General features: G+C 41.5%; 1 protein-coding gene across 1 annotated transcript in view; it reads right to left on the bottom strand.

The window, feature by feature from the left end:
• The window catches only part of LOC148399406 (multiple PDZ domain protein), a 150,665-nt gene that overhangs the window by 8,690 nt on the left and 122,481 nt on the right, over nt 1-19,494 (bottom strand). The window contains exons 8-29 of the mRNA XM_088373941.1: nt 18,482-18,691; nt 18,189-18,257; nt 17,937-18,059; nt 17,093-17,176; nt 16,180-16,284; nt 15,608-15,710; nt 15,431-15,522; nt 13,953-14,166; nt 13,684-13,758; nt 13,123-13,202; nt 12,789-12,935; nt 11,393-11,578; nt 11,136-11,297; nt 10,503-10,712; nt 9,636-9,797; nt 7,034-7,157; nt 5,403-5,601; nt 2,852-3,085; nt 1,635-1,790; nt 913-1,090; nt 526-636; nt 223-288 (exon numbers count right to left, since the gene is read on the bottom strand). Coding sequence (XP_088230067.1) covers nt 223-288; nt 526-636; nt 913-1,090; nt 1,635-1,790; nt 2,852-3,085; nt 5,403-5,601; nt 7,034-7,157; nt 9,636-9,797; nt 10,503-10,712; nt 11,136-11,297; nt 11,393-11,578; nt 12,789-12,935; nt 13,123-13,202; nt 13,684-13,758; nt 13,953-14,166; nt 15,431-15,522; nt 15,608-15,710; nt 16,180-16,284; nt 17,093-17,176; nt 17,937-18,059; nt 18,189-18,257; nt 18,482-18,691 — 3,090 coding nt within the window. The remainder of the gene's footprint in view (nt 1-222; nt 289-525; nt 637-912; nt 1,091-1,634; nt 1,791-2,851; nt 3,086-5,402; nt 5,602-7,033; nt 7,158-9,635; nt 9,798-10,502; nt 10,713-11,135; nt 11,298-11,392; nt 11,579-12,788; nt 12,936-13,122; nt 13,203-13,683; nt 13,759-13,952; nt 14,167-15,430; nt 15,523-15,607; nt 15,711-16,179; nt 16,285-17,092; nt 17,177-17,936; nt 18,060-18,188; nt 18,258-18,481; nt 18,692-19,494) is intronic.

Below are 19,494 nucleotides of genomic sequence, written 5' to 3'. Positions count from 1 at the left end.
ATGCCATGTAGGAGTGAATGACTCATCACTATATACAGCAGTTCCAGCACACCAAATGTGTGGGTGGGAGAAACATTACATCACAGCCTGCCTTGAAACGGTGTGGTTGAGAACGAAGGAAATACATAAATAAATAAAGTAAATAAAACAAACTCTTTTCCAAACTTTTTTTCCCCCCAACATCACGGCAGATATCACAGAACTGACAAAATGAGTTTTTACCTGACTGCTTTGTGAGTTGGATGGAAAGATTGGAGTTGGTTTTTCATGATTGGTAATCAAAAGGGACTGTGGAAAAAAACACAAGCAGAATTTTAGTAAATAATACTAAATACTGTATATGAGTATTGTATGTGTATCTAATTGTTCTTCTTAGAATAAATATGAACAAATAATGTAGGATGAAAGAAAGGAATGATGAAGAGCCTCAAAGGACTCCAATGTGACATAATGTGATGGTGTGCTAAACACTTAATGCAATCAGTATTGTATTGTATTTTGGTGTGAGCTAAAGCTGCAGCCTACCTGTGCTACCTGCTCTCTGGACTGAACCAGCAGGTCCACACAGTCTCCTGCCCTACGGATAGCTTCCACCGCCTGCTCATGACTGGCATCACTTAGGTCCACACCGCTCACCTTTGTCCAGAAAAACAGCATAAACGCTTATTGGCCAGTGTGTTAATTCCTGTTTACACATTCTAAAGCACTCCAATATTAAAGCTGTATGTGCCATCGGGATGATAATTATGTTTTGGCGGACTCCAAGAAAATGAAGTCGTATTTTAACTCAATAGGACTGGTGTGAAGAACATATTTTCTCCTTTGCATCCTTTCAGTCTCTCTTTGTTTATTCCATCTTTTGTTTTATTCTCTCTACCTGTATGTCAGCTCTCACTTACATTTTTAACATACCTCTAGTATCCTGTCTCCAACCTGGATGGCGCTATTATGTGCTGCTGGGCTCTCAGCGCTGATGTGCTTGATGAAGACGCCCCTCATCATCTCGCCACCACTCAGCCTCTGACCCATGCCCTTCCCTCCCATAATGCTAATACCAAGGGACTGGCCTGGTGCTCGGGTAAGCTGCACTCTAGAACATTAAAATGCACAACAGTATTGTGTCATGACAAATCCACCAAGAGTAGAGGAAAAAAAAAAAGGAAAAGAATTTTTACATTTCCAGCACTTTATAAAACAGTAAAGCACACACTCTAGAACGCCAAACATGCGTGAATGCATTTCTCCCGTCTGCCTGACGGAGGCCAACTTGTCTTGAAACAGTACACTGAACATTCACAGGAAGGACAATTAATCCAGTGCTATTTATTTTCGCTTGTAGCTTTCTGTATTCGCCGCCTTAGGCTGAGTCTTAGAGATTAAGTCAAAACAATGGAATATCATACCTGCCGCACAAAAGCGGCTCTTTGCACACTGTGCAGCTTACGTGATTTATCCAAGTGGGATGCAGTCATAAATACCAGCTTGAGATGGGCCTTAGTAATATGTGTTTAGCCTACAATGTCTTTTGAACATAACACAAACACAGTGAAGGATAGAAGCTGAGAAAGGTGAATGAAAGGAAATCAAAAATAAAGTGCATATGATGTATGAAGTAGCATAAAAAGTTCACTGACCGTCTCGGTTGATCCCAAAACACAGGAGTGCGAGAACGAAACTCTTCTGCCTCTTCATCCGCAGCCACCTTTCTGACTTCGTCATCGACGCCATTCTCATTTTTTCCTTTGCCCTCTGCTTCTTCTTCCCCGTCTTTGTGAGGTAGGCGCTGATGACTGAGGAGAAACATACTGGCACTTTAACAGCTGAAAGCTTAATGGCTGTACTGAATGATAAAAAAATAACATTCTAAAAAAAAACAATCTGCCAAAAATATCTTTGGCGGGCACGGTGCTTTAGGTTCAAGCAGTCCTTAAAACTCAATTTTCAGCCAGTGAGGTCACAGTGAGGTAGTATATATTTGTATATGTGAGAGATTTCTTTCATGAATATATTTAACGGTGCAGGGTTGTATTAAGCCTGTTGAGGTGACTGATGGTGTTGCTATTTGCACACCGTGGGCCTATAGCCTGTTAGCTTACTCAGAAGTAGGCTGAACAAATAGTTCCAATTGGGTTAAGAGGAAGAGGGGGGGCATCCGGTATGGCGAGCGTGAGACCAAGATGAAGGCGGGAAGGAAAAATGAGTCGAAGGAGTCGACCGAGAGAAAGCGATAGAAAAAGGATGGCGACAAAGTATTGAAAGATGGCTGTGAAGAGAAATGGGAGCGAGGCAGGGCTGGTGAGGGCGTCGGATGAGGAGAGAGAGAGGACGAGTCAGGGAGACGGAGTGAAAGCGGGGACAGACAGAAGCGAAACAATTCATTTTCGCTGACAGTCAGCAATGAGATCCATAAGCGAACAGCTAAATATAACTCAAGAGATTCAACATGCAGGCGGCGAGAGTGAGAGCGAGACACACACAAGCACGCGAGCCAGAAAGGATGGAAAGGAGAAAATATGGACTGGAGACTGGCACTGAGCATACTCATGGATAGGGGTTATTAAAGTGTCAAATAATAAGTCAGCGTATTAGCACGACTGAGGATGCTGGGAAAGCCAAGATGTGTGATGCGTTACACTCATAAATTCCTAAGGTGAAAACATTAAAGAATTTACATTCCCCGTAATGTATAGCTGCACATTTCATGGCCTCTCCGCAGCAAACATATCAATATGTGATAGAACAGCAGCCTTGCGGTCCAATAAAGTCATAAAACTGAGACAGGTTTATCTCGCTCTGGGTCGGGATTAGGTGAGCATGAATAATAGGCCGGGAGTCGCCAAGCTTACATTACCTCCAGTCTGGATCTGGAATCACTCTAGGGACTACGGAGGTGTCTTCTAATCGGAACCTTGTTTTGCTTGTGGTCACATCTGGACCTGGGGTTTTACATTGGACAGGGGATCGGGCCAACCATTGTTCTGGTGGTGTGGGGGAGGAAGTTGGCTCTTCTAGAATGGAGGCCAGCGGCGGCAAACACAGTCGGGTACGGTGCTCGTCCACCTGATGAGCCGGCACGTAATTTATACTATGGGAATGGAGGATGGGATGAAAACATAAAACAGTTACTAACAGGAACGTGCAGTACCGTATTTTTCGGAATATAAGCTGCACTGTAAATTTTCAAAAAATTCTGGGACCTTTTTGAAAAATTACAGTGCGCCTTATATTCTGAAAAATACGGTGAATGGATGGACAATTTACATAAAAACTAAACAAAGGTGCTCTCTACATATGGACACACATGGTAATAGCGAACGAATGAAATGAGTTCATGACCTAAAAGAGAGCAGTAATCTTCTGCTATGTTTTTGCTTGCGTCTTATCAGTGATTGGAAAAAATTAATATTATCTTCAGACACACTTTACAATAACCGATTCAACGACAATTTCAAAATGTTCCAAAAGCTTCGCTTGTACAAACATGCATCGTGTTTATTGAACTGGCGCGTCAAGGACACATTAAAGGCTCCCTCCCACTTTCCTCTCTTCTGCCAGCGAACATGCTGTTTGAATCGGCTGAACGAGCCAATTTCCTGCTTCCACTCATGATGGCAGATTGAATATGTGGCTACTAAACTGTTGTGACTGAGCCATGTGGACAGCCTGGCTTGTCTCAGAGCAAGGCTTTTTTTCAAATGGCATGTCTGTCTTACTGGAAGGCTCATCTGCCTCCTAAGTTTGTCAGGAGGAGGCAGTGTGAGCCTGCGTGTCTGCGTGTGCGCCAAACATCCCCGCGCATCTATGGCTCGCTATTTAAAAGGTTCCTTTATTCCGAAGAGCGGTGTTCAAGGTGAGATGAGAGATGAATTATTCAGAGATTTTTTTTTTTCGCATCTCTGGAAAAGGTTGTTTTGGGAGGTTAGGCCATTAAAAGGCTGCACGTGTGTGTTACAAGCAAGCGTGAATGAGTGAGTGGGTGTTTTGCAGGGCTACACTGCAATGGTGATGGGGGACATCTTCAATCAGACGCACAACTGCTAGTGCAAGTAAAATGGAGAAAATATGCCTCCAATTCAAATGTTATTGTCTGATTTAATTCAATAATGATTGATTGCTGCGTTGAAAACAAATGAGCTAATTTAGCTTTGAGTGGGGCAAAATATGGATACATAGAGGAAATCCAAATTGGAGCTTTTTTTCCCCATTTTTTTGTAACGCAACGACAGAAGGGTGCCAGCTATGACAAAAAAGAAGACTGTGAGGATAATTACAAATTAAAAAAATGTCATGGCACACTATCCTCACAAATTGACCCACTCAGTGTGAAACATGGACCCGTTTAATTGAACCCCAGAAAGAGAAACTGGTAGGAATCCACCACTTATTTAGTTTGCCAAATGGCAACAATTAAGTGGAGACTTATTTTACCTTCTCACATCAAGTTACTGCACATCGTTGGCAGAAAACAATTTATTTCTAACGTGTAAAGAATCATTTTCAGACAAATTAAGTGATATTGGATTATTTCCAGCTGACTCTAATGATCTCTTTTGGCACACTCGGTTGATAAAGTTGTTTGCTCTAAAACAATTTGCTGAGTTATTTTTACTTCTATCTTTGAGTTGGGGGACAATTAGTTGTGTAAACTTTAATTTCTTTGTCGTGAAATGCAGGAAAGCCAATTTTCTCAACAGCAACACTTAAAATAGCTTGTGCTTGTAGCTCAGCCTATATATTCATATATATAAATTGAGTTTTGATTGATGAGATGGAAAAATGTCAATTAGAATCAGAAATAAATCAGTTCAGCATTTTTCTTGCTGTGTATATTAAATAAATGTAACATTTCAGTGCCTAATATAACCGCACATTATTATCGACAATTTGTTGTTTGTGAACTAACACTACAAATAATATTTCTACGATACGGTTGTTTTATAATATTGTGTTACTGTATAATTTTACAACTGGTGGTGAAAACTCGACATGAAATGTGATGATGGTGGAACACCCGGTTAAAAGTTTACAACACCCACCTCGTTAAAACTCATGCACTCAAACCTCCTTAATGGACCGATATGTTTGAGGTCATTTTATTGTGACCATTGGCGCATGTCAGGATGTAATGATGATCTTAGTACCTTTTTTTTTGTACAATTACTATAAAAATTGAGCATTGAAAAAACATCCATGTGACTCATTGTTGGAAATAGAAGAGGCTTTTTTTTTCCGTGCTGCGAATCCGAACCTTAAGGTCATATTCGATCATTCTTTTTGAGGAACATTTAAACTGTAACCTGTCTCACCTTTTTTCCATTTCAGCTTTGGACCTATTTTTGGTGCTGTGTAAATGTGATTTTTTTTTTTTTAATGGAACGCTGCGAGACAGTGACGTGCTTCACCTGAGCTCCGGCCCAATGACGGAGTGTCTACGCAGCATCGACCGGGCCATGGCGTTAGTCAGGTTGGACGTAGATTCCCCGTTGATCGCCAAGATTGCGTCACCCACTCCGAGTCTGCCATCTTGACTGACAGAGCCCCCAGGGGCCACGCTGCGAACCAGCATGCCTGAGCCGTCCTTGATAGCACTCACCGACATCCCTGCCGATGTGGACGCACACACACACACACAAGCGTGCACACACAAACAGGTGAGTGGAGGATTTTCTAAGGAATCTTTTGAAGACATGCCAAACAGACAGACAGTTGTCCAAACAGACACCTGACTGTGGCATATCAGCATAATCAAGACAGACACTAGGCAGATTAACGCACAAACACGGCTACAAACGCTTGACATTCACACAGCGTAAGCACCTGTATCAAGAACACCCACGCACACACCCACAGGGGGTCATAGGTCACAGGTGACCAAAGGGGTAACACTGCTGGTTTGCACAAACACTCGACTGTGCCTTTATCGGTCGGTGTGCTAGGCCGATTAGAAGAGCGGGTAAATCATGCACACACACGCACTCGCACGACTGTCTAACGAAAGACTCATCCGCCACACTATGGTCGTACATAATTTGAAGCCGGTCAAAGAAATGACTGCTTACTTTGGAGCAAATAAGGATTTTATTATTTTGCATTCAAATTACAATACAATCATAGTGCATGGGATTACAATGAACAGCTAGTGAAGTGGACAGGACAAAATAGAAGACACATTTCAAACACATGACAAAAGACAAAAGTGATGAACGTCTCGAAATCTCAAATGAGTTGAAACACTGACATGGATGCTTTTATGTCCAAAAATAAGACTGCTGTTAACTGCTTGTGGACTTTATTCAAATAAAAGACTAATGTGTTTATCCCAGCCAATACCAACTATGACAAAAAAAAAACCTTGAGATTTAGAAGTTACTTCAAATCCATCAACCTTTTTGACTAGCCGCTCAAAATTACCATAAAATATATTGTTCACACATTTGTACTCTACTTCTAATTTCCCAAAATAGACAAACTGACGATGCTAATTAACGTGTTTTACTGTAAATGGCACCTAATGACAACATACCGTACACTATTGTTAACCACCATACTCAAATCTTGCACCTCCAGACAAAATGTAAATATCTCATATAATGTCTTCTATGATACAATCAATGCATGTAGCTAAAACACATACAAACACAACTTATATTTTTGGAGGGACTAAAACAATTTAAGTTGGAACAAATTTAAAATATAAATTATTGACATTTATGGCAGCAAGGTTAGCACAACAAGGCAAACAAATTGTTTCTGAGAAAACAATTTGCTGAGTGGTTTTTACTTCTACGATCTTCAAGTTAAATACACTACATTTATTCTTTCCTTATTCTAATATTTTGACACACACACACACGCACGCAAGCACACACACACAAACATCGTAATGATAAAGTCTCTAGTATAAGCAGCCCAACATTTCACCATTCCTCTTCAGGGCGGTCATCATCCCCACTGCCTATTATGGCCATTATGGCCATGCCTGCAATGTACACACACCAAGACACCATCACCATAAGCAAGACGGAGGACATACCAAGGCTACGGTTGCCCCGGACAACTGTGATTGTCTTTTCAAAGCTGGTGCGCGGAGGTAGAGGAGGGGCGGGCTGCATGTCGTTTTCTTCCTTCATGCCAAAATGCAGATGGGGCTGGGCTCCCTGAAAGGATGTCAACAGAGAAACCATTCAGATACCTTTTAAGATCAATTGATTGATTGTCTATTGTCTTTAATCTCCTCAATGTTGAAAACAGCATCTTGTTGCATGTCTCTTTGTTGTCGGCGGCATTGTGGTCAGTCACGGAGCATTTTGAGGTGGCCTGCTTGCCAGTTTCCTCGATTTTTTTCTCCTCCATGATGACGCCCGGAAACCTCGCGATCACCCAGTGAGCTCCCTGAGGCGAACTGTGCTCAGTTGTACTTTGATTCTTCTCCGCAATTGCCACTTGTTCCATTCTTTCTGCGACGACACCATGCAGTGTTTCAAGTGGAAGGCAGGCTCGATTTTTCCAGATTTTAATGGCTTGCTATTTTTTTTATTTCATTCTGAATTTAAAGGTTGATGAACAATTCACCTTTTCGTGGTGTTTCAAATGTACGAGAAAATATTTGTCACTTTACAGGGTCTCTAATGTTACAATTATGCGTGCAAATAATAAAATAAAGATCTTGCGATGGCCATGGTTTGATTTGAGAGTGGCTTGGGCTATTAATTACTTTCAAAACATTTATTCTAATTGGATGTTGAGCTGACTTGTTGTTGTTCAACCTTGACAGTTCCAAATTATCGCAACGAGCGCCATAGAAAATGTTCATATTAATCTTTACTTTAGAAATACAAACTGTAGAGAACTTGTGCAAGACAATTTGGTCATTGGCATTAATAACCCAGTGCTTTATTCCAGTTGTGCCTGCTCGGCAAATAGGAAGGTCCCATGAGAAACAAAATGTGTCGGAATGCAGCTGCTCCTGCAGACAAACATAGTCGCTTCAAGATTTTAACTCCAACTGTGTCCTCAGAAGCACGGGATGTCAAAAAATAATTTAAAGAGTAATAACTTCGCAGGGTGAAGGCCTCGGGATTGCTTCTAGGATGGAGCATACCAACAAAGGTAGACTACACCAGTCCCGGTGGATGCTTCCATAAAGAGAAAGGTTCAGTGAGGAGAAATTCTTTGAACCTTCACAGGCGGCACTGAAGTTCACACGCTGTCTTTGCAATATCTTTGATGAGAAACCTCAGCGTGTGCATCTCGCTACGTGTGGGACAAGGGTAGATCATGTTCTTGCGTTGCACCGGGTGCCGTCGCCGTTCACGAGGAGTACACTTACACAGCCGGACACAATTGCAGGCAATTAAGCAAAGTCCGGCACAAAAGGCTGCGACAAGAGAGAAGCGCCTCTTTGACATGGAGCACTTTCCCTGACTCAGTACAGCCTGCTCCAAGCTTCCTATATAGAACACTTCGGAGTACAGACATGGTGATCTACTTTTAGACCTGTAATGAGAGCTTCTAATGCTGAGCCTCGAGACTTTATACACTGAACAGCAACAACATTAAGACTACTTGCATGATATAACTAGATCCAGACAAGATCAGTATAATTATTATGGATTGTCGAACTGTTTCTAATATTTTGGTGATATTCAGCTTGTCACTATGATGCAGTGCATCATTACGATATTGCTGGCTACAAAACTGCAATATTATTCTGAAATGTATCTCTCCCAGACAACGCTGATCACTTTACACTGTGATATCGTGCGAGATTACAGTTTGATGCATAGCTATATAAAGTGAAAGGGTCACCAACACTCAAAGAAATGTTTAGGGATAATTCACAAGATTGATGTATTTCAATTACATACATCATTTGAATTACAGCACTTGAAATTCAGCATACTAAAAAGGTCAATGAAAACAAAGTACGCCATTCAGTTTTCTGAGTGAACATGGTATCTGCGTGCATGAGGCAGCCCCAAAAAACCACATAAGTAGATCGTGGTCTTGTTCTATAAATAACTGAGCAGTGATGGGTTATTTTTATTTCCTTGGAATAATGTAGAATTGACCAATTAATTAAATGTTAATTAATTAAATGTCTATGCTTGCAGAGTTAGAGAATATAAGATCTATCTATCCATCCATCTGTACGTACGTCTATCCATCCATCCACCCAATCCACCCAATCCACCCAATCCACCCAATCCACCCAATCCACCCAATCCAACCCACCCACCCACCCACCCATCCATCCATCCATCCATCCATCCATCCATCCATCCATCCATCCATCCATCCATCCATCCATCCATCCATCCATCCATCCATCCATCCATCCATCCATCCATCCATCCATCCATCCATCCATCCATCCATCCATCCATCCATCCATCCATCCATCCATCCATCCATCCATCCAATCCATCCACCCATCATCCATCCAGAAATTTAAGTTGACAAAATGTTTATGCATCAATCAGTACGCCAGAAGTAGCTCTCACTTTCAAAAAGGTTGCTGACCCGTGCAGTGGAAAGAGCGTAGGAAGCATAGACAAAACACACACAGCATCAAAGTAAGACAGCTGTCAGAGCCATTTTGGCTTGTTTAAATCTCACACATAGAGCTTACTTACCGAGTTGTTGTAATATGTTTGGACGTTGTTATCCGCCAGGTTGCAAGTGTCGGCCTCAGCCGCCTCAGCTAGCAGGGTGACCTGACTGTGGCTCTCGCTGTCATCGCAGAATGACCGTGTGCTCCTTTCCAAGATGGGCGTCAAGCCGCCGCAAAGTTCCAACTGACAACACACGAATACCAATCTGAAATGTAGCAGCTTATTATAAGAACAGCCATGTATCCCTCATCCGAAATGTGCCTAAATTACAAGGTATGAGGCAAGTAAGAGAGAGAAGGTGGCAGTAAATTAGACACCCGTCATTCCTCCTCCTCTTGCCTCTCCATTTCTAGTGTGGCTTAGCTTTGTGTTCACCTCGGAGGGGCATTAAATATTCAGACGGGCAGTAACTGGACCCCATGGTCCTTGTTACTAGGCCACAGTCCACAACAAAAGAGAACTGTTCTTGAGAGTACCTTCAGTAATTAACTCATCTTGGATAATAAAATGTCACATACTACGTGCATCTCGCGGGGCTATTAGTCTCGTCGAGATGTATATGTCATAACTCGCTAGCTAGTCTATTCTAATGAAATTATTTATCACTATTGGGCACACCAGAAAAAAAAGTCATGGATGTACACTTATAAATAACTTAATCTTAGTTATTAGCCAGAACTGTTTAAAATCTTTATTTAGCTAACATGGGGACGAATAATGCCAACGCAATGGTGACATAGTTTTAAACTGAAGCAACCACAGTAACATTGGATTTAATTAATCCAATGTCACTACTGCTATTTAAACCACAATTGTATTTTCACTACTAGTGTCACTGTTGGTTCTTTTTAAATGCACAAGAGATAAACGGAAGTTTTTCCAACATACCGGCAGCGGTTTGGCAACACCAATATGCACGGGGCCATAACCGGTGGACTTCAGTACATGCACGGCATAATCCAGACTGGAACCTTCCAAGTCGGTCTCATTAACAAACATGAGGCGATCTCCGGGGAGCAGGCGGCCATCTCGGTCAGCGACACCGCCCGGCACCAAGGAGCGGATTACCAGCACTGTTTTAGTAGCATCCTCCGGATCCTGCAAGACGAGCATATGGAAGATGAGATGCATAAAAGACTTGAAAACCCAGTTTTATTCAAAATTGAAGGGAGATCATTTATCTCTGATGTTTTTTTAAATACAAACATACATAATAAAAGTGTCCCCATTTTTATTTATTTTTAATTGTGTTATCTGTGGCAACAGTGTGGGAATTGGCTTGGGTTGTTTTGATCGTGATATTTTTAAATTCTCTCAAACCATATTTTAATATGCTGCATGTGGGGTTTGAGGTTCTTTTTTTCAAGAAAAGTTCTACCCCATTTTATCAGCTGAATTCTCACATGGACTTTCACATTGCCTTTTCTATTTTCTTCTCTGAGGTGACACTGTTGTTGCGAGACTGCAGCTTATTGCTGTCTGATCTATTTTTAGAAAGGCTATAAGGTCCTTGTCTATTACCTGGTAGTCCAGGATGCTGAAGCCCAATCCCGACTCCCCTTTCTCCAGCTCTACCACCTGCGCCTCTCTCTCCCACATGGCCAGAGGGGGTGACATCGGGGGCACCCCGCGCTTTGTGATGTCCTCGGCCGTCGGACAAGGAATAACGCAGCCCTGGTCCAACTGAGACGGGAATAGAAAAGGACATTTTATCCTGCCTTAGGAAAAGGAATAAAAAAACAGTCCTCCCTTTCTCATTTGCTCATTCCTGCATTCACCTTGTCATTGAACTCAGCCAGCAGCTCTTTCAGGGTGAGTTGGCTATCGTCCTCTTCTTCCTCATCGCTGTCAGGGATGGCAGGGGCGCCGATGCGAGAACACACCAGGTAAACACACATGGGCAGCTCCTTGAGGATGTTGACCACCTCTTTGTGTGTCTCTCCAATGAGCGGGATGCCGTTCACCTGCAAGGAAAATGAGACACCGTTTTTTTTAAAATCCAGGTATTTATGGGTCCTTTGCTCACACGCAAACTGAAGAAAATTTTGGGCAAATGAATTCGTGAACTGAGCTGTCAGCTTAGCTGTCACTTAGCTGAGCTGTTAGCTGTTTTTATTGATTTGGCGTTTACATTTTTAATACAAGTATTATCCGTTTAATTACTATTCTGTCCTATGATTTTTTTTTCACACCCTAACCAACTTGAGCAGCGTCCTTGAATATGAGGTACGCCAGAAAGGCTCTGGGACTGGTGTCAGAACAAATATATTTCAAACCCAAACACATTTTTACATTAAACGTAGTCGACCTTGGCACGCTGCAGACATTGAACCTTTTCTCACATACTCAGAGCGAATATACGGATTCTATGCACCACAGTCATGGATCTTCCTAAACCGCTTGGAGGCCAAACGATTCACCAGCATGTCCGCAAAGAGATCCTGTTGAATTTATTAAGTTGATTGCTCAAGAAGTTTTGGCAGAACAACTTGTAGGCTGCAGTTCACAACGCCCTGAGCATCCTCGTTACTGGCTGAGAAGAACACAACTATGCTGGAGCAACCTACTCACCAGACTTTGCTGTAAAAATTGTGGAATCGCTGTGCTATGCTTGAATCGTGAGGTGAAGATAAAAAAGATTGCACTGTCACTATAGATTTGGACTGCGGCAGGACAGTCGATGTCCACAAAATGGCTGCAGTATCTGCATGGCTTTGGAGGCCAGAAATGCGAGTTTTATAAATTCAACAGACCAAGCTCTCTTCACGAAGGAATATGTGTGGGTTCGTGAACTTGCTCAGAATAACCGTGGGAGTGCATACTCTCACCCCCCTTAAGTGCAGAAATGCAGGGCACACTCACACCCACCTTCTTATTACCACTTGGCCGCCTTAAGGGAAACTGTGTGTTCATTACTGAACTACACTGTGCTCTTAAAAGCTGACCTAAATGAAATGTTCATAGTTATAATAATCATAAAAAAACTGCAATCCTAATGTCACGAACTCAAAGAGAAACACATCCCAACTCAGTTTGAGGCTGACAACTTTCATTGGCCTTGACCATGTTTGCATAGATCCAGGCAAGATAATATCAGAACCATTCATCCATTTTCCAAACAACGGAATCTGATCCAGATCCAGCAGAAATCAACGATTAGTTTTGGTTCTTCACCTCTAGTATCTGGTCACCAAGGAAGATCTTGCCACTTTGCCCAATCGGGCCCTCGGGTACAACGGAGCACAGGTAATGATGTCCAGCCCGAGCCTCCAGACTGATGCCAAGGCCGCTTGTCTCACTGAAGCGCTGCAGCTGACAAACCTGAAAGAACAATTGTACAATAATAAATCAACCCATTGTGGCCAATAGTGGAAATGCTTGATTTTATTATTATTTTATTTTATAACTGCTTATCCAAGTATAAACACAAAAACATGTACGCCTATTGTACAAATTCTATACCGAATTGAATGAAACAGAAAGCGTTCCGATTTACAAAGGTACATACTACGACTTCATATCTTGGTCCAACTGCTCGTTGCCACCTCATCCTTAGGTCTTCTTCCTCTGCCGGTGTCAGTTTCACACCTGAGATCACAGACATACAGCTATTCACGATCGGCCAGGACAGAAAGCGTTGAGTTGTTATCGTTAATGTTTTCGTAAAGAGCAGACATGATCTGACCTTGGAGCGATGCATGATGTCTCCAAACAAAAGACAGTGAAGTGTTCATTATCACACCCACTATCAGATTTCTTGGCAAACAAATATTTTCTTGTACTTGATCTTTGAATGCCTCATAGCAATCAAGGCCCTATTTAACAGAGCTCCCCAATCAAACCCAAAGATGGCTGTCTAAATAAAGCGGCGTATGCGGGCAGGCAAATCATCCGGATGGAGCCGAATGAGTTGGATAAACACATGATTGCGTGCCACTATAAATAGACTCTCATCAAAAAGCATGCTTCGCCGCCACATCGCTCTTCCACGAGCCTACTTAAGAGTATCAGAGCGAGTCTCATCATCCACTTGCAGACTGCAGCGCGGCATAAGGAAACAGGAGCTTACCGTTTCTTGAATCATGTCGGCGTCGTCTGTCGGCGTATGCTGCACGCCGGGAGATTTCACGCAGTGAGCATATTCCTTGGAGGGAGCAAGAGTTTTGCAAACATGCGTGTAAACACACAAGGAATGAAACTCGAGTTTACACTCACGAGACACGCAATTTAAAGAGATGTATTGGATGTACAAATTTCACCCTGACAATTTTAATCAAAACCGAGCAAATATCGCATTAGTACAGAACATTCAGCATCTTTGTGAGTTTCACATATCACCTGTCTCATGAATCTTGTTTAGTCCCACTTTGTAGGGATTGCCCTCGTGGAAGCTGTGGGAGTGTCGGAGAGGTTGGAGCGGAGGGACCGGGGGCAAAATGTGACTCAAGCGGACGGCCTTTCTCAGGAGTCTCAGTCTGACGACGGGACCCGTCCGTCTCAGCACCTCCATCGCACGCTGCTCACTGCAGCCCTGGAGGCTCACCCCATCCACCTGGTGAAGGGACACACAGAAGTGAGGGTGACAGAGATGAAGGGAGAGTCAAGAAGGCAGTAACTGTTCCCATAAAAAAAGAAATAATGGAAATAGAAAATGAAACATTTTTCATCTTTTTCTATCAATATCTCAGACTTCCTCGTCACATTGGTAATGTGTCACGCACAAATATTTCACATTTAAAAGGGACCTTTCAGGAATTATAGGCAATATAAGCACCTTAATGTTTTTCCCCCCTTCCCTGTTCTTTTACAGACAGCAAACATTATTACATTAATTCTCAGAAGCTCAAAGCACAGATGCAAACTACCCACAAGAGACATTTTTTAAGCAATTTAAAGCACTTCTAAGGTGTCTTACACAAAGTCTCTGATATCATCCATCAAAATATAAAAATTCAAAAGAAGTGAAACAATTTACTTTGGGGGTTAGTCATACATCTCTGATTTTTGTTACCATGACAACTAGACCCCCCCAGTGACTATATTTCATATAAATCGACTTGCGAATGTACTCTTTGTGATGTTATTGGAAACTTGTGGAGAAGCTCAGACTCCCTTGAGGCTCACCCTTGAGCATATACATCGTGCAAATAAATTGCACCACCAGCTAATTTAATTATTGTGACAATACGATTTATTCAAGGTCAGGACACAATTTTTTGGGAAATGGCAGCTAACAAAAGATTTACTTGGCTGTTTAATTTCACACTTGATGGGTGAGCAGGCACTCCAGAGACCTAATTATTTGTATACAAACAGTTGAAAAGTCAATTTCCCAGAACATATCCGCTTTAAAGCTTGAGCTTATCCTGGCCTATAACAAGGACCCAGGCAAACTTGTGACTTTGTGTGAACCTCGCACTGGCTCCTTCAGGACATTGAAATAAACAAGTGGATTTGAGCTTGGATACTATCGTATGGGGACCAACTGCCATGAGAGTGACCCGGTACTTGTTTGAGATATTTATTGTTATTGCCAATTGTTCGCACACTTTTTACTTTCCCGCATGCAATCTTCTAGGGAAAGCAACAACAACAATTCCTAGCGGTATAAAATGTGCTCGACAAATATTCTTTTTGCTAATGTAAGGTCAGGAAGCCATCTTAGATGTCTCAGCTTGGACTACTCTGCTTTTTTTTATTCAAGTTACCAAGAACTACCTTGAAACACAATATTTGGGTACAGGCGCATAAGACAGAAATGAACTCCTTATTTCTAAAAAATGTTTAAAAAACTTTTTTTTTTTTTCATGACTTACAGACAGGATGATATCTCCAATGTGAATGTGCCCATCTTGGTCGACACTGCTGCCCTTCAAAATGCTCTTTACTGTAACACCAGCACTGTATACTGAAAAGGAAAAAAAAACCACAGCCCCACGTCACACCCTTTTGGATTGTGTTTTGATCTTTGAATAAGAAGCATCTTATATTACTTGAGTTGAGGTCGCCTATATAGCTGGAGATGGTGAATCCCAGCCCCCGGCTGTTTTTCGTGAACTGCACACTGAACTCGTAGTCATCGTTCAAGTCAAAGAGCTGGTGAAAAAGAAGAGAGACAAGATTGTATACACCCACAGACACACCTACACAGTCTATTAAGAATAATTAGAAAACAATCATAATGCACAGCTTTGACAGCTTTTGAGAGGTATTGTTATCATAAAATGTTAATTATTGTGCTGCTCGTTTCAATTAACCGTACTGTAGCGAGTGGAGGTGTTTTATGTCGTGACAAAATCCTCACACATGCTAAATAAATACATAATAGTGAAAGCCTAGCAAGGCCAAATGTTAGATAACAGCAATTCAACCACCGGCGTGCGTAATCATCATTAAATTTCCCATAAGTGTTTTTATGTTCGCCGAGAAACGTAAATGTCATCAAAATATAACAAAAAGCACTTGCGATGATTTATAAACTACAACCAAAAAGGACATTGCTCACACAATTAAGCCTTGATAATATTGTTTTGGGGATATTCAATACATTTTGGGATTAACAAACCTCGCCGTCCAAGGACTCCTGACTGAGGACAGGAGAGGAAAAGTTTTCCTTGCTGATATCCCTGGCGATGAGTAGCTTGACCTTGCTACCAGCATTTCGTAGCACCTGGGTCACGAAATGGCCAATGAATATGAATATCTCTATCTATCTATCTATCTATCTATCTATCTATCTATCTATCTATCTATCTATCTATCTATCTATCTATCTATCTATCTATCTATCTATCTATCTATCTATCTATCTATCTATCTGTCTGTCTGTCTGTCTGTCTGTCTGTCTGTCTGTCTGTCTGTCTGTCTGTCTGTCTGTCTGTCTGTCTGTCTGTCTGTCTGTCTGTCTGTCTGTCTGTCTGTCTGTCTGTCTGTCTGTCTGTCTGTCTGTCTGTCTGTCTGTCTGTCTATCTATCTACCATATTTTCTGGACTATAAGGCGCACCTAAAAACCTAAAATTTTCTCAAAAGTGCGCCTTATAGTCTGGTGCGCCTTATATATGGACCAAATTCCTAAATTTAAACTGGCCCGAAGCATTGTGTCATGAAATCAATCATAAGTGGCCCGCTGAAGACTATGAATCATGAATCAAAAAGACTATGGATCATTATTTTGTGATTATAAAGTAATTTGTTGCATCTGAAGTTGAAATAAAAAAGATAAAATGGAGAAGAATTTGATTTGGATTAAAAATCTGACATGATGCATTAATGGTGCGCCTTATAGTCCGGAAAATACGGTATCTATCTATCTATCTATCTATCTATCTATCTATCTATCTATCTATCTATCTATCTATCTATCTATCTATCTATCTATCTATCTATCTATCTATCTATCTATCTATCTATCTATCTATCTATCTATCTATCTATCTATCTATCTATCTATCTATCTATCTATCTATCTATCTACTTACCTGGGCCACCTGCTCGCTGTTCATGCCAGCCAGATCGGTGTCACCGATGCGCAAGATTTGATCCCCGCTGCGCAGACGTTTATCCTTGGGGTGCCAAATTTTAATCACATCACATTTTTCTTTTAATCCATTAAAGGTGCTAGTGCTACAGTTAATTTGGGTAGCAATGAACATTAGGTGAGAAAACCACGACACTCAAGGAGAAGTAGGAAGCGGCAGAAGGGTTGCTTAAATTAGCTCGAACAACATTGTAACTGGCTGCATCAAAATCTTACATTCATTTGCCTGGTCTTAATTGGTGAGTTTTAGAGGCTTTTTACTGGCACAGTGGGACAGTACTTAGCATTGTCACCCCACAGCATGGAAACTCTTTAAGAGAGTCTTTTAAGGGAAAAGAAAATGGTGGGGCTCCAGCCAATTAGCTTGGCTGAACACTGTAGTTGCAAAACTAGTGTCATTTCTCTTCGTGTCTTATCGGCTTTTTAAACTTTTCATTTTTCCATTGGTAATTTTGTGAATCGCATGAATAATACTGATCGGCGACTCCTTATGAAGAAAAAATTCCGTCTTACAGATGCGGGAACCGTATTTCAATGACAGCACTGAGATTTCCTGGTCACATTAAATGTGTACATAATAATTTGTTACTAGACAACTGTAGTAGGGCTCAACCATATCTGTCCCAACGTCCAAGAAAAAAAACATCACTTAGTGACTGACTAACAAACTAACAAATCTCGACAAAACTCTGAGAATAGATCGTCGCAAGAAAAATTTGAAGTTATCATGTCCCAACACATCTGGCAAACTTGCAATTAAAACATTTAAATGATTTTCAAATGACCTGTCCAGCTGCTCCTCCAGGAAGTATGGTCTTGACCATCACTCCTGTGCTCCGTCCTCCGATGATGCCAAAGCCAAGACCCTTCCCATCATTGGTCAGTTCGATGATCTCCAGGTGACGCCTCTAATATAAAAGACCAATAACCAAAACTCGGTTAATAAATAAATACATAAATATTAATTAAATAAATAAACAAACAAAAATAAATAAATAAATAGGTGGATAGAAAGAGAAAGATTGTGTTTTGTTTACCTCATGCGCAATTGCTGCCAGATTCCTCCCCATAGACATGGTTCTAGATATTCGAGGTGGTGTGCAGTACTAAAAGAAATGACAAAGAAACCCGAAGTGACATCAAGTAAGCCGAGCTCCACCACGCTAGTTTATACCCAGGAAAGCCTGTGTCATCTGAAGCAATATTCTCGAACAAATTGACATTTTTGAAAAGGCAATGCGCTTCATCTTTTTATTGAGCCAGCGCCTTGGGAGTAAGTTGCTCCCATTATTATGAATAATCTCATGCTTGTGACTCGTATTTGGCTTACCTGCGATTCGGTGTGAATGCAGTTGTCTGAGAAGGACAAATCCTGCGAGTCCAGTGAGGAAACGCTTCCGTCCCTGTGGAGTGACCTGTTGGATCTTTGGTTCTCGATGGCCCAAGTGTAGGACTCGCTGTGGCTGAGCGTCTTAGCGTCCATCGCCACACCCTGCCACTTGCCACAGTTCATGGACACTGACTTGGAGAGACCCTTCCCCTAGTAGAATGGCAGAGGAGGGGAAAGTGAGGATGATTTTGAAAAGTAAGGTGTGATAGGGAAAGAACAGATAAACGAGAAGAGTTGATCGATGGAAGGCAGAAGGGGAAACATCGAGAGGGGAGTGGATGAGGACGATAAGGAGATGGTGAAGGTGGAGACATTAATTGTAGGAAGCACCTATAGAGACAGATAGGAGTCGGATGATAGAAGGATGGAATTATTTGTCGTAAGGAGGGGACTCTTTCTTGATTTAGCCATTCAATGACGGAAAGTATCGTTGAATGTGAGGTGTTAGGCAACCGAAAAATGAAAAAGTGGTTTATCGTGGTCAAGTAAGATCCTGCATTGCAAAAAGTACAGTCACTGATTTTATTATTTGCTTTGCATTAAATACATCATTAATTGTGTATACGGGATTTTATAATACGTTTTTTTGGGGGGGGTTACATTTTTCTTGTATTAATTGGAACTGATGGTAGATGTTCCTTTGGTCCAATTTTGTATAGGTCACCACGTCTCCTGAGAGTGAACTGAAAGCTGTGCCATGTTACTTTTTTAACGTAATAACGCTTGTCTTGGTCTTATGGTGTTAGTCTATTAAGGCTTAATCACACTTGCCAAGTCTTGATACACTGCCAAGCTACATAACCTTGATTATGTCTCATCTTTCATTTGCTAACTGGCCAATATGGGTGTGAATAACTATTTTCCACAGCTCACACTCAAACAAGAATTGTAGGCAAAACTTCTATATGATTATTTCAAACTCCTTGACATTACATAGAGTAAAACCACGTCTT

This window comes from Syngnathus floridae, chromosome 4 (genome assembly GCF_059516105.1).
Source record: "Syngnathus floridae isolate MCC-2025c chromosome 4, RoL_Sflo_1.0, whole genome shotgun sequence".
Taxonomy (NCBI): domain Eukaryota; kingdom Metazoa; phylum Chordata; class Actinopteri; order Syngnathiformes; family Syngnathidae; genus Syngnathus; species Syngnathus floridae.
This window is presented reverse-complemented; position numbering and strand designations above follow the sequence as displayed.